Raw genomic sequence first — 13,205 nt, forward strand, 5'->3', positions numbered from 1 at the left:
TTTCAATGACTTTTACATGGTGATCAGATCTGGGCGGCTGGTGCTGGCGGAAACCACAATCCTCCCTCTGATCTAGTCTGGGAGACACAGGCCAACTGGGGAACCGGAGACAATGTCCAAACTACCTTGCTCAACGCTGAGGTGACACATCTTTCAAGCGACAAGAAGCAATATTTCTCTTTTGACGTCCGTTTATCTTCTAGGAAACCCACTGCCACCTATATCAAAAATGATGGAAATTCCGTTTCCACCGTGGAATAGAGGAAACGGAACTTTGGTTTCTTTGTGTGTCTTGACATATGAAGGGATTGAGAATAAAGCAGACTTTGACTTTTGACATGGTCACATTGTAAAAATATCGTATAACAATACAATTAAATGGGCATTTTCTAATGCAATCCTGACTGCTGGTCAATCATTTGAAAAGATTCAGAGTTTGTTGTTTCCGCAGCCGGTTGCCCACAGCACCTGCGGGGACAGCGAGGTACAGTTATGTGCGGCTCCTGCGGATTCTCCCCGAACAAGCCCAACAACGGCAGCTCCGTATCCACGGCTTCCCGCTCCTACCGTACTGGTGGCATCTCAGAGGGTTTGCTGCCTCATTCCTACTTCTTGTTTTTATATTGTGTCGTTTACTTGTATGTCTATCGTGTACTATGTCTCGTCAACGTGGGATAGAGGAAAGTGCGGGGGGACCAAAAAAAAAAGAGTGTAATATCGGTTTCACCAGTATATAATTGAAACCGGAAGGTATTCGGACATCCCTGCGGTCAGTAGAATATATAACGGCTGTGCAATGAGAAGTCAAGACATGTTCCACGAGAGCAGGCGGTCAAGGCAAGAGTAATCTCGACGCAACATGCCCAACATGTGTAAGTCAGTGATGAATGTTTCTTGAATTTTCTTCCTCTTTTGCCATTCTTTCATGATTTTCTTGTGCTTCCACATTAGACACGCAAATTCTCGCGGTGGGCTTGGTGGCTTTTCTAGTACTGCGAGCCAATGGCGCTCCGTTGACAGAAGCGACCACCGTCTTGCCATCAAGCGACACCTCAAGTGAGGAGGAAACGGCGCCCTCTGACCTGCTGACCTCCGCTCATGTTTGGGACTCGGTTCTGGGTACCGCTAAAGAACACCAGAAAGCTGTAAGTGGAAATTCAGAAAGCACCTTCATTGTCTTCTTCTGGCTGTAAAACGTATCTGACTTGTGACTAATTTCAATTTCAGTTTGATGATGAATTCCAAAACAATGTCAACTTTCATTTACTGGAGCATTACAAAGCACCTCAGTTTCCAGCAAACTGCCCCAGCTCCAACTTTAGCAAGGTAAGAACCAGAAATGGAAAACCACCAGAGGTGGGAGAAAATACAGACACTGACACTTTCCATAATTGTTTGCTAGCATCGGCTTGACTTTTATGCGTAGATTGAATAGATATTTGTTTTTTCCAGGAGGCTTGCCTGCACAGGCTGGCCCAAGGTCTGTCCACTTACATAATTCTTCTCAAGCACGTGGAGAAGGAATATCCCGGCAGTAAAATTCTGTCTGAGGCCAAACACTACTCTGAACTCCTGCTCTACAATATCAAACAAAAGGTTGGCCAGTGTGACAATTTAGGGATAGGAAATGAATTTTGCTGTTACTATAATACCTATTTTGACATTGTGTTGCTTACTCTTGTCCGGCAGATGAGAAAACCAGAAGAGGTCACAGGCCTGAGTAGCAATGAGGAAGAGAGCCTATTGAGGTCACTGTACCACCCCTATGCTTTCCACAGAAAGATGACGGCGCACAACATCCTGCGGAAGCTCTACATCAGGGGTCACCAAACTACGGCCCGCGGGCCGGATACGGCCCGCGGGACCGTTTAATACGGCCCGCCAACCCTGAACAAATTGTATTATTAAACTATTTTTTTTTGCTCATTTTGCCTGCAATGACTGCGTTTCCCCAGTAGATGGGGAAGCGCTCGCCTGCGCATTTACTACCGGAAGCCGTGTCAAAAAGCTCGGTGCACACTCACAAGTGCGTGTATAGACATGGCGCACTCGCGCTCTATTTGTATCAGTCCCGAATTTAGAGCGTGGGCTGTGACGACAGCATTCTTGTAATTTGCGCGCTGAGCTTTCAGATGCAGTTTTGCGCTAAAGCCACCCACAAACCTTCCCCTGGAATCCTTCCGTTAAAATGTCGCCCAAGTAAAGCAGGGTGAACACAGTGCCGAGCGTTTAAAAGAGAGTGGCCAATTTGGCTCGACGTACGCGACGTGACGTTCAGCCACATGAACGTCAACATCTACCCGTCAAAGATCGAGGTAAACGGACCAACACCTCGGATCTCGCCTAAGAATTGCCACAACAAATTTTACTCCAGACTATGACGCACTATCAAACTTTAACAAACAAGACAGCAGTGTCTACAAGCCTACTGGAACCTACAAAAGGATTATAAGGAAGGAACACAAGAACTTTAAGAGACTGCTCATATGTGTCAGAGAGGTTCTGCTCTGACAACTGAGCTGAACTTTTATCTGTTAAGATTGTGCATGGCACAACATAAAGTTAATGTTCCATGTTTTTTTTTTCTATGAAGAACCCAGAGAGAGTTATTTAGTTATTATTTATTTCCTGTTTTTTCTGTGAAGAACTCAGAGAGGGTTATTTAGTTATTATTTATTTCATTAATAGTGTTATTATCTGTTTCCTGACTTTTTTTCTGTAAAGAACCTGGAAAGGGTTATTAAATAACCGTTATTTGGTTATGTGTGGCTTTCTGGAAAACAATAAATTTTTTAAGCTCCCCTACGATCGTCACACTTTTTCTGTTACAAACTGACACCGGCCCGCCATCAGAGAAGGGAAAGGTTATGTGGCCCTCACAGGAAAAAGTTTGGGGACCCCTGCTCTACATCTTCATTGTTGACGGCGAGAGGGCGCTGAGGCGCAAAGAACGGCGAAGGGGAAAACATGCCAAGGTCTTCGCCATGTTTAGTTTATTGCGGTAGTCACGTCCGCCACGGAAGCCCGTCGGAAATGTTGGGCAAAACATGAAGTGAATTAAGGAAGTTCTTGGATCTGCACTGACGTGTCGTAACCCACTGACGGATTGAGGATGTATTTGTTTTTGCATGACGCACTGAGTTTTTTTTATTTTTTATTCTGTAGATAACCTATTTATTGCTCATTCAAAAAAGCCATTGTGAATCTAAGACCTTATTTATTGCAAACCTTCGTATGAATTATTTAAAGAAGATATTTATTACATATTATTGTTTTTATACTTGAAGGCATGATAATTATATTTATTTTTTAAACGGAATGTATTTTTAAAACATGAATAAAACTATTTGCTTACTTGTGAATTGAACTGCTTGATTTATAACACTTTGGCAGGTGTCTTTTGAGAATTTCACTTATTAGATTGAACTAGACAAATCTCTTTTTATGAGATTCAAATACATCGTATATATATATTTGAAAAACTGAAATATCGTAAGGCCACTTATGGGCTTTACTGTCAGACATTTATTGACAAAAACATGGAACAGACTTCGAGACAATGTCGTAACAATAACAAATAAATATCTCAGACAAAATTGACACTTCATATACTGACATTGACTTTCATGTGGCCAACTCGTCGTGGTCTTCGGGTGGAGGTTGTTGACGCAGGTGCACGTCATCCTTCTTCAACCCCAAAGTAAACTGAAACGAAGCAAAAACAGCCAACGATACATATGTCATTGTTGTTTTTGACTTAATCTGCCATTTTTTTTAAGGTTCTCTTTCTACATATTTACCAAACACAAGCGATACATTAACTTTATGACAATAATCATCTATTACACATAAATCAGTTATGCTTATGCCCACAATAAAGGTAAATGAACCATGAGTTAATACAAAAAAAGGGCACTACCTCAATTACAACTTAGAAAACAGTTTGACTGAAATGGTAGTCATTCAATAAATAAATATACGCATGTTTTCTTTTTCAAATTGCAGCCTTTGCGGTTTTGAAAATTGCAGTTGATCACATTGCAACGTCGACTTGAATTCCACTAATCTCTCAGTTTTAATGCACAGACAGACACGAGAGAAAACGCTGACACAGAAGCAGTGGATGACGCAAATCAGTGTCGCCCCTTGTCAGCAGTTCACTCGAATTATGCCAACAATTCAGTGGTATCTTTCCACACGCACGCATTGCAACACCGGCCATTTGCCCTTTGATACCAGTTTAACAGCTCATCATCAAATATTTATTTGGCATGAGATTCGTTAATTTTGGGGGGAAATGTTTTCAATGTGTCAAGACTGAAGGCTCCGGCATTCCTGGATCTGCTCCTCGTTTGAAGCCTGTTAAACGAAACACACAAAAAAATATGAGAACAAATAAACATGGGGTGGATATAATAAGTATGAGTGGCATTTGATGAACTTTTATTTTGGCCTTGAGACAGCATCAGTCAGGTTCTGAAAAAAATATCTGAGTCGAGCAGGAAATTTATTTCCCAGCCTTCCATTCAGTGATTTATTTATTGGCAGTGAGAACACACCACAATTGTGCAACCCTTCAAGCAATTACATCTCCAAACTGGCCAAATGAGGGGAATGGAATTAACAAAGTGATGACAAAAGTTTCCAATGTGGCAATTGGAAAGTTTTCGACCGGATGAGGAGTCACAACGAGAACGTTTGAACTACCGGACAGTCAAAATCAGGTTAAGGGTGAACACGCTAATGCTAACTAGCTGCAACCTGCGGGTTTTAAAGCGACTAACATATTTCACGCCTTTTATACTAACCCAAGTACAGCACTGTAGGAATAAATCCCCATCAGATGACGAATTGTCCACACTGGAACAGTTGCTGCAGCCGCTGTTTGGTCTCTTTACTTAATTTTGCCATTTTTCCTGGATGCTTTTGCAGCGTGATACCACAGAGTGCAACCAAGGACACGGAAGCGGAAATGAGCCATGACAGAAAAAAACAGGAAGTCTAGCTTCGTGTCGCCGTCTTGTGGATGGAAGAGGTAACTGCGTGTTTTACTGTTCAGTATTTCAGTACATTTTCTATTTAGTATTTTTGTATCTAAACAAAAAAATAAACTACCAGGACGTTACATGTTGAGTTAATTACTTTTTTTTTTTTTTGCATTAATAGTTATAGTAGTTTTCAGTCAGCAAAGACAAATTTGAGTCAAAAGAAACACTTTATTTCCAGAAGCAATGAGCTGCACATCCTCGGACATATAAAAAGGCCAGTAAAAACATCTTAAGAACAACAATATGATGTACAGCAAAAGCAGAAGCAGTCACAATTTGTAAACTGACATACTGAAACACATCGATTGTCCTTTCAAATTATGTACACCAAACCGTTAATAGCACACAGACGACAGTTTACACTGGGGATGGAGGTGACCTTTGTGTTAGCATGATGATTTGATGGAGGTGGGTTGACTTGGAAGAAAAGGAAAGAGACGTCAGAAATACTACAAATACCTGGCATGGTGGCTAAATGAGGTATTAAAATAATCCACAGGTTTTCTTACAGACATATGTAACACACCTTCTTTTGGGATTGGTACCTGTGAGAGTTACTCCTTTATAAATATGTAATTAGCCTCTCAAGTGCAAACCCTGATACTTCATAGCCCTCTCACCAGAGTCAAAAACATCATTGGACTAATTATGTTGAGTTTCATCTTGCTCATCAGAACAATACTGACTGTAAATATTAAGAATGGAACACTTGCGATTTCCATATTTGTTAGGGAAGAATGTGGATTTTTTTTTCTTTCATAAAAATATCTGTTATTAGACCAAAGTCGTTTAGGTTTAAATATATTCGTCTAAACACTGAAGGTACGGTTTGTATTGCTATGAGGAAGGAGCAAAGAAAATTGTTCTTTTTGAATCCGGAGGTTTAAACTTTCATTCAATCAACAGCTTTTATACACACACACAAAAGAAAAACACTCACCCACACACATCTCCTTCCATTGGGGGTCAAGGTAAAGGTGAATGTATGGAAAAGGCATGCAAAGGCAACACATGCCAACTCATTTCCAAATACTTTGACACACAGTGGTTAGTGATGAGCTTTAAATGTATATATTGTCAGAGGCTTGTAAATTTCTTCCTGACATGGCAGTGGCAGTGGTTTACAATGAATGAGTCAAAGAAATCGGCAAAGTGACTTCAACTCCCCGGCACAGAAAGAACAACACCGCAGTGGAGCATGGGAGCGAAGGAAAAGAAAAAAAAATGTTCGTGGTCCCTAGTGGTTGGCATGGCTTACAGCTCCAGGTTACTGGTGCAGAATCACAGGATCAAATCCAAAGGTTCATCATAAAACCATTTCAAAGGTCCGAGCCAAGGTGCGCGCTGATACTTGGCGAACGTTGCGTGTGGTTTAAATAGGCCGTCCCTTCCTCCTGCAGGCTGCATGAATAAGTGCCAGATTCTGGGGCAGTGTGGTTGCCAGGGGCCGGGGTGGTACCGGCGGCTACCTGCTCAAAAGAGCGAGAGAACACGGCGCTGGCCGTGCGTGTCAAGCTGGTGAGAGCTCCTGCTTTGGGCACAGACTGGCTCGAAGTGAGCGTGAGACGTTTGACGGACGTCTCCACGCTCTCGCTAGCCGCTCGACCGATGGGGAGCGGGCTGGATTCTTTGTCCTTGCTGCTGCGCCCGCCCAGACGGTACTTCTTTATGGCCTTTGCCCTTAGATTTAACGCGGTCACGCTGTTGCTGATGATGATGGTGGGTGGGTTTGTGTCAGGCGCCATCCCGCCTTCGTCCGCCTCCGAAATATCCATCAGCTCATCCGGGGAACCCAGATCCACTGCGTCTGTGGTGGTCACACAAAGGGAGACAAGCTTAGTTAACAGTCAATCTGCGGCCAATGGACAAAACCCATTTGCCATCCAGCCCATTACATTCAGTCCAAATCTTCTACATTAATGGGCCATGATACTGACTGGCCTGATTTGGTTAAAACTGAATAGTCATGGGCTGCAGGGAAAACGTATGACTGTCTTCCAGCAGGTGGCGCCATCACCACAGCCTGAGAGAGGATTGATTTCTCGCAACCTGCTGCCAAGACTTTTGTTTTGGATTCCCACCACCAACAAAATGTTTTCTAATGTGGTGTATCGGTGAGGGAGTGAAATGTCCCAAAAGAGGCAGGTGAGGAAAGTGTTGAGGGTGTGAGCCTAGGAAACATCACAAAGGGAAAGTGAAGAAGGCAAGACATTCAATTAGTCACTCAAAAAAAAAAAAACCACACACAAGTCCTTCTGCATCCTAAGCCGCTAATAATTTGTAGTGGAACAGAACAACAATGAAAAGCTGGGAAACAGAAATGCAGGTTACTGTATCCAATGCTCCGATTCATCAGTCATGAAAAGGTTTGTGCTAAATGAAGACCTGCATATCTTTGTCCCGCTTCTGTCTAATAAAAAGTGTCCAAGCGCAACCCAGGAGTGCTGTCGAGGGGGCACAACATTTGCATTTGATGTCATAGACAGTGAATAATATAAATCTGTGAGGAGAACTGTTTGCTTGCTTTGTCATGAGTTGAAGGAATGATAACGGCGGATTGTGAGGAAGTCTGAGCCACGGGGGACGGAGTGAGTCAAAAAGGTGAAAAAAAGGGTTGGTTAAAAAGCGGGAAGAATCATCAAGGGTTTTTTTCAGACCACGACGCACCCACTGACAGTTACCTAGGTTACCCCAGGATTGGGGCAAGGGGAAGGAAGAACTTAGTGCTGGCTCCTCCCTATGGAGGCCGACCCGGAACTCTCGTTTTCCAGCATTCGCCTCACAGACTTCTGCCTCCTGACCTCCTGCCCCCGCATGCTGGACTCATGACTTCGGGGTTCCGGGCTGACATCGGAGGCACCTCCCAAAGTTTCGCCGTCCGGGTAGGTGCGGCCGTCGGAGCGCGCTCGCAGGGATTCTCCGTTGGGCATTCGCTCGCTGCTCACGCCCGTCACACTGATATCGGGGATGGCCACGCCCCCCGGCGCGGCCTCACTGTCTACACTCACCTCCTGGGACTCTGCTGGTCGGGCACAGGAAGGTTTGCACAACACACAAACATCCATGTCATGCACACACATGAAAAATGGGCAATGTGTGCAGGCACACATGACCCAAAAGACACAAAACAGAATTAAAGCAATAACAGAAAGATCCAAATAAAATACAAAAAATATGATGAAAGTATATGCAACGGTTGAACATTTGGATGGAAATGTATGAATATCACAATGACAGAAACCATCCATCCAGAGGTTTCATCCTGGTTGCCCACACTCATCTGACATCTCACCGTGTCGTTTCCAGCGGTGGCCCCTGATAGAGAGCGACGTGACAGCATTCCGAGAGATCCTGGAAGCGGTGGGTGTGATCTCCACCTGGATGCTACGTGCACCCTCCTTGGTGTTGCTTTTCAGAGCCGCGCCCTGCTGCGTCGACTTGATGGCGTTGCCCACCTGATCAAATACGCACAATAGTCCCTTGCCATTCAAAATCATCAGAAAAGCATTATTGACAAGTCCAGCCAACATGTGACTCTAATACAAACAATCTACACGCTAATCCTATTTCTCCTAAGCGAAAGTGTAAATTCTTAGAGGCCACCGAGTATTTACACGTCCTTAAAAGGAACATGCAGCAGCAGAAGCAGCAGCACAATCCAAAAGGGCACAATCCCGGGACAATGTGTCTTTTGTTCCAATGATGGAGGGAACGTCCACTTGCTGGCCACTTCATTCGGGTGTCATTCACTTCAAAGCTCAAATCATGCTAAAAATCATGTCTTTTCACGATTGTGGAGGAATGCACCCTGACTGGTGTAGTAATACTGCAAGTTTAGGTTCAATCTGCTTCCCCCTACGAGGATTACAGCTAAACAGAGCAGAGTGCAAAGCATGTAAATAATCTAGCGGCATTACGCACAGTTTGCAGTCTGACACGCGGAGCGACACAATACAGCATAGTGTTCCGCGTATGATGCCAATATCCCGGCCAGCATGTGCGGCTTGCTTCACGTGTGCTCGCCCCCCCCCCCCCCCCCCCCCCCGACCCCCGACATATACAACAATTACGATTTACGACCGGACTCACCAAGAGCGCTTCCGGGAACAACTCGAGCTGGGCCCGATACAGGACGTCATCCAAAGCTTTGGATCCGAGTTCCGCTTCTCCGTTACACCTATTGAATTTTGTAGAAGAAAGAGATTTCGACACAGGCAGTTTGTGACAGGTAAAGGCAATATGGTGACACATCTGAATAAATAAAAGAAAATGTAAACGGACAAGGGAATGTGCGCCAACATAAACAGAGCGTAAAATTGATCGTCTGTGTGTACACTCACAATGCGTAGTGTATCCCTGTGAGGAGCTGAACCAAGAACTCTGATGTAACCGTCATCCGTGTGCTAATACCTTTATAGCGCCGTATCTGTTGCCGCGGGTAACCGCATATACACACTCTGGAGAATAGGCCAGAACAATCTTCGTATCATTTTTCGCCGACTGCTTGGGGCAAAATCCTTAAAGCGACATAAAATAAAAATAAAAAAAGTGTACCGTATGATTCTGGCCAAATGTATCTTGTCTTTAGCTGGGTACGGTCCATGGGAAAGGAAACCATTTCTCACAGCACGGCCAGCGCAGGGAAAACTCTGGGAGCATGACTGAGACACATGCAAAAACACAAAATTGAAAAGATTTCATATGTAATCAAAGGCTAACTAGTTTGGAACAAAACGTCAGTAAATGCCAGACACAAAAAAGAGCAAGAAAACATCAAACATTTGAAATTTGGTGAAAAATCTCATCAGGTCCTACTCAAATTGAACCCTTCGAGAAAACAGGATGTTTACTTTAGCTACGCATAGCAGGGCTTAAAAGCTTTCTTGTCGCTGTAAAACAGAATCGCCGATACCGCTTGACGCAGCCGAGCGATGTCTGGATTGAGTCAAAGTCAAACAGGCGGATGTCACACGACGCTCGGCTGCAGTGTTGCCATTGCTATCCAAACAAACCGTTGTTTATTGATTAGCAATGCTCAATCAATATGTCTGTAAAAGGACTCACCTTGCAGGTCATTGTGTTGCTGCAATTTGTAAAAATGGCCTAGAATGAGGCCCAAGGTGAAAATGAGCACTGAGCTCATCTTGTATTGAGGCCAAACAAACCTCATGACATCATCGCTGTGTGAATGTGTGTGTGTGTGTAAGCCCTCACCTTATTTACCGTCGGCCCAGCACTTGGTCCGGGGATTGTGTCAGGTGATTGCTGTTCAAAAACGAAACAAACACACACGCTGCTATGAGCTGTTACGCACGTGCAAACGGAGTCAACACAACTCCAATTTGAGAAAGACCAGTTTTTCCAACACATTAGTCACAGTGTTTACAATGCAATAACCTCAACAACCGCCTCTTTTGTGATTCACTCCTCAAAACGGCAGCTTTTATTTGGTGTGTGTGCGTAAGATGACGATCTGACCTAAAATCAAGGAAATAGGACACTCTTTTACTCTCTGACCAATACAATTCTTAATATGTATCACCATCACACCATGTTGTAAAGCTCTGGGCACACCCATGATACCAGGAAATAGGATCTTAATCTTTAGGGATTATTATGGCGGCAACTGATTTTATTGGCACACTGAAATGAAAATCCGGTCATAAAACTGATTGAGAAGTCATACAATGGCATCAAGGATGCACAACTGACAATAAATAGAAAAAAAAAATCCAATTTGATCACTCCACATGGATCTAAAAAAAAAAGTCAATGAATATACATGACACGGATATGAGCGTGACAGACGGAGAGGGAGTGAAGTGAGCTGAGGAGGGATGGTTTTAATTGCGTTCATTAAAAGGAGAACATGATGGAGACAGAGGGACCAATGTACCCGTTAACACTAGAAGACGAGGAAGTCGAAAACATCACAGCGGCGACTTCGCATCCACTTTGCCGATCAGAGATTTGATTTTCAGCAGTGATGAGAGCAGACTGAGAGACTCTCACATCCTCCTCGCTCGATTTTATCCCTCCATCTCTTTGTCTCATGACTGGGGAGCGACAAGCGTTCCCAAAGTCTGCTTCTTTTTTTTTTACAGTAGTACACACTCAAGCTTTTGTATTGGCGCTTTGCCGCGTTCTGAAGATGCGCCTGCAGCAAGATTTAAGACCCTCGGTGATGATTTTATCACGTCGTTTTAACTGTCATGCGTGGGCAGCGAATGATGAATGGATGTTGTGGTTTTCTTCACACATGCTCGAAGATGAATTCATTGACACTTTAATTGAATCGACATATATGTGCTACACACATGATCATTTTGTGTGTGCAATAGAACCTGAAGGTGGTTGCCTTGACTACCAGAGTGCGAAGGTATGGTGGTGTCTTAACAGCAATTCGAGTCATTATGGAGCAAAGCGCATACATGCACATTTCCCCCTGCGACGGTCACGCTTGGGACAAGTCGTGACGTGGGTACTAACCTGCCTGATCCACGCATAATTTGAGTTGGAACGTGCAAGCATCAAACGCGGAAGGAGCTCCACATTCCGAGATACTCACGCTTTTCTTCCGCAGGTGCAGCCCGTGTTTTAGTAGTCCCGGGAGGTCCCGGATTTTGTGCTTGAGCTGAGCTTGGTCCCGCGCGCTCCGGTTCCAGCGCAAACCCGCGAGCAGGCCGTCCTCTGCGGGCTCCGAGTCGTCCATGACGGCTAGCCGGACGCGAGCGTGTGTCCGCGTGGAGCTCCTCAACAGGCGCACCGTCGTCGCCGGTGGCAGTTCGCCATTTCCCTCCCCTCCCCGGTCTCCTCCTTCCTTCCTACCTTTCGCCTCAAGCCGAGCTGCGGCGTGCCGTGCAGCTGCAACGGTTGAAGGGTCGCGCGCACGTTTAACGAGACACTTCACTTGTTCTGCAGCACGGCGCACCTCGGGTTAGCGAGCAGCGTGACTAGGCGTGCGCGTGATTGGGGGGGGGGGGGGGGGGGGGCGTCACTATTCATTTGGATGTCATTGCAGGGGGGGGGGGGGGGGGCGTCACTATTCATTTGGATGTCATTGCAATTTTGCCTCATATCATTCTCTGCAAAAATAATATTATCTTTCAGTAGAAGGCTTTGCACATTGATTGCATATTTTGGTCACTTTCCAATCTTGGTGGATGCTAGTCTATGGGAAGTACTTTTCAGTTTGTAATTGCACTTTGGTCTTTTATGTTTTCCATTCATGTTTATTGTGCTCTTTTATGTTTAGGATGACAGTAGTGCAAAGAAGCAGCAGCTCCTCTTTCAGCCTCTCAACACGGCAGTCATGCTTCACTGAAGATAAAGAAGATATGTCCATGAGGCGTTATTATGAAGACAAATAATAAAAGGTTTTCATTGTGCCAAGTTAACAAAATGCTTCGATTTAGTGTGAGTACTTTAGCCCCCTTTCCAAAGGTAAACAAAGGTCGTATTATCTGTGTGTGTGTGAATGGTTGCTGCTGCTATACATTCCAGTTTAACCTGAAGCAGACGGCAGGTGAGCTGAAACATGAGACAACTGTTTGGTCTAGTTCATACGTGGCGGCTACCTGTCTTTTAAAGATGACGTATTGTGCATTTTGTTTTCCCACAATGAACAATAAATGTTGTTGAAGTAGTAGAGAGTGTATTTGCGAGCTACTGCAGGGCCGGAACTGGTTAGACGGACGGATTGAAGCATGCTAGCCAGACGGGGCGGTTACACACATAGGCACACTTTCTCTCAATGAATTTGACTCTTGCTTTGGGCCTTCGCCACAGATTGAAGAGGAAAAAAAGTACAAGTGAACATGGTAAGGAAGAGAACTTGACAACGCGGATGACGTGACATGCTGTGCAGAGTTCACCACTGGTGCACTTGTATAACTCAGACGTCAACTCGACGTTTCTCTAATCTGGGATAATTAGCCTGTTGCAGAGAGACAGATGCCAACATCAGAGATGCCAACACTGTACAGTATTGCAATATTTGGTGGAGTAAATAAAAATCTATGTTCAAAACATGTTTGTTTTTTTCCCCAAAGCCTCCAGTGTATTACAGGTACGCTTTTTAAGGCTCTATGGAAATATACAAGCAGGGAGGCAATGGGTCCCAGTTTTATAGTCTTTGGTATGACCCGGCCAGGGTTT

At 44.4% G+C, this 13,205-nt stretch overlaps 1 protein-coding gene and 2 long non-coding RNA genes across 4 annotated transcripts; 1 reads left to right on the top strand and 2 right to left on the bottom strand.

Moving 5' to 3' along the window:
* Positions 1 to 224: 224 nt before the first annotated feature.
* On the top strand, positions 225 to 1,764 carry LOC133144181 (uncharacterized). Its single transcript, XR_009710610.1, has 4 exons — positions 225 to 1,145; positions 1,228 to 1,326; positions 1,453 to 1,596; positions 1,690 to 1,764. It is a non-coding gene; the product is annotated as an uncharacterized LOC133144181 (long non-coding RNA).
* A 1,475-nt stretch (positions 1,765 to 3,239) lies between these two features.
* Positions 3,240 to 5,058, bottom strand: LOC133144178 (uncharacterized). 2 transcript variants are annotated; one of them, XR_009710607.1, is made up of 2 exons: positions 4,809 to 5,058; positions 3,240 to 3,705 (listed from the first exon to the last, which is right to left on the bottom strand). It is a non-coding gene; the product is annotated as an uncharacterized LOC133144178 (long non-coding RNA). The 2 variants fall into 2 exon arrangements; XR_009710606.1 differs by having other exon boundaries at positions 3,240 to 4,359.
* Positions 5,059 to 6,765: 1,707 nt separating this feature from the next.
* Positions 6,766 to 11,981, bottom strand: LOC133144169 (hyccin-like). The gene is made up of 8 exons (XM_061266666.1): positions 11,617 to 11,981; positions 10,263 to 10,313; positions 9,603 to 9,709; positions 9,389 to 9,505; positions 9,138 to 9,225; positions 8,341 to 8,503; positions 7,730 to 8,067; positions 6,766 to 6,855 (listed from the first exon to the last, which is right to left on the bottom strand). Exons 1-7 carry the CDS (start codon positions 11,758 to 11,760, stop codon positions 7,769 to 7,771), a joined length of 969 nt encoding a protein of 322 aa, XP_061122650.1. The 5' UTR covers positions 11,761 to 11,981; the 3' UTR covers positions 6,766 to 6,855; positions 7,730 to 7,768.
* Positions 11,982 to 13,205: the final 1,224 nt, after the last annotated feature.

This window comes from Syngnathus typhle, linkage group LG20 (assembly GCF_033458585.1).
Source record: "Syngnathus typhle isolate RoL2023-S1 ecotype Sweden linkage group LG20, RoL_Styp_1.0, whole genome shotgun sequence".
NCBI lineage: Eukaryota > Metazoa > Chordata > Actinopteri > Syngnathiformes > Syngnathidae > Syngnathus > Syngnathus typhle.

What these genes read in the sequence shown, in the direction of transcription:
- LOC133144169 (XM_061266666.1), bottom strand. Translation starts at nt 11,760, where the DNA reads ATGGACGACTCGGAGCCCGCAGAGGACGGCCTGCTCGCGGGTTTGCGC. An exon ending in TGCACCTGCGGAAGAAAAGC is followed by an intron (nt 10,314 to 11,616) that starts GTGAGTATCTCG and finishes GTTTTTGAACAG; the next exon opens with CAATCACCTGACACAATCCC. An exon ending in ACAGGGATACACTACGCATT is followed by an intron (nt 9,226 to 9,388) that starts GTGAGTGTACAC and finishes AAAATTCAATAG; the next exon opens with GTGTAACGGAGAAGCGGAAC.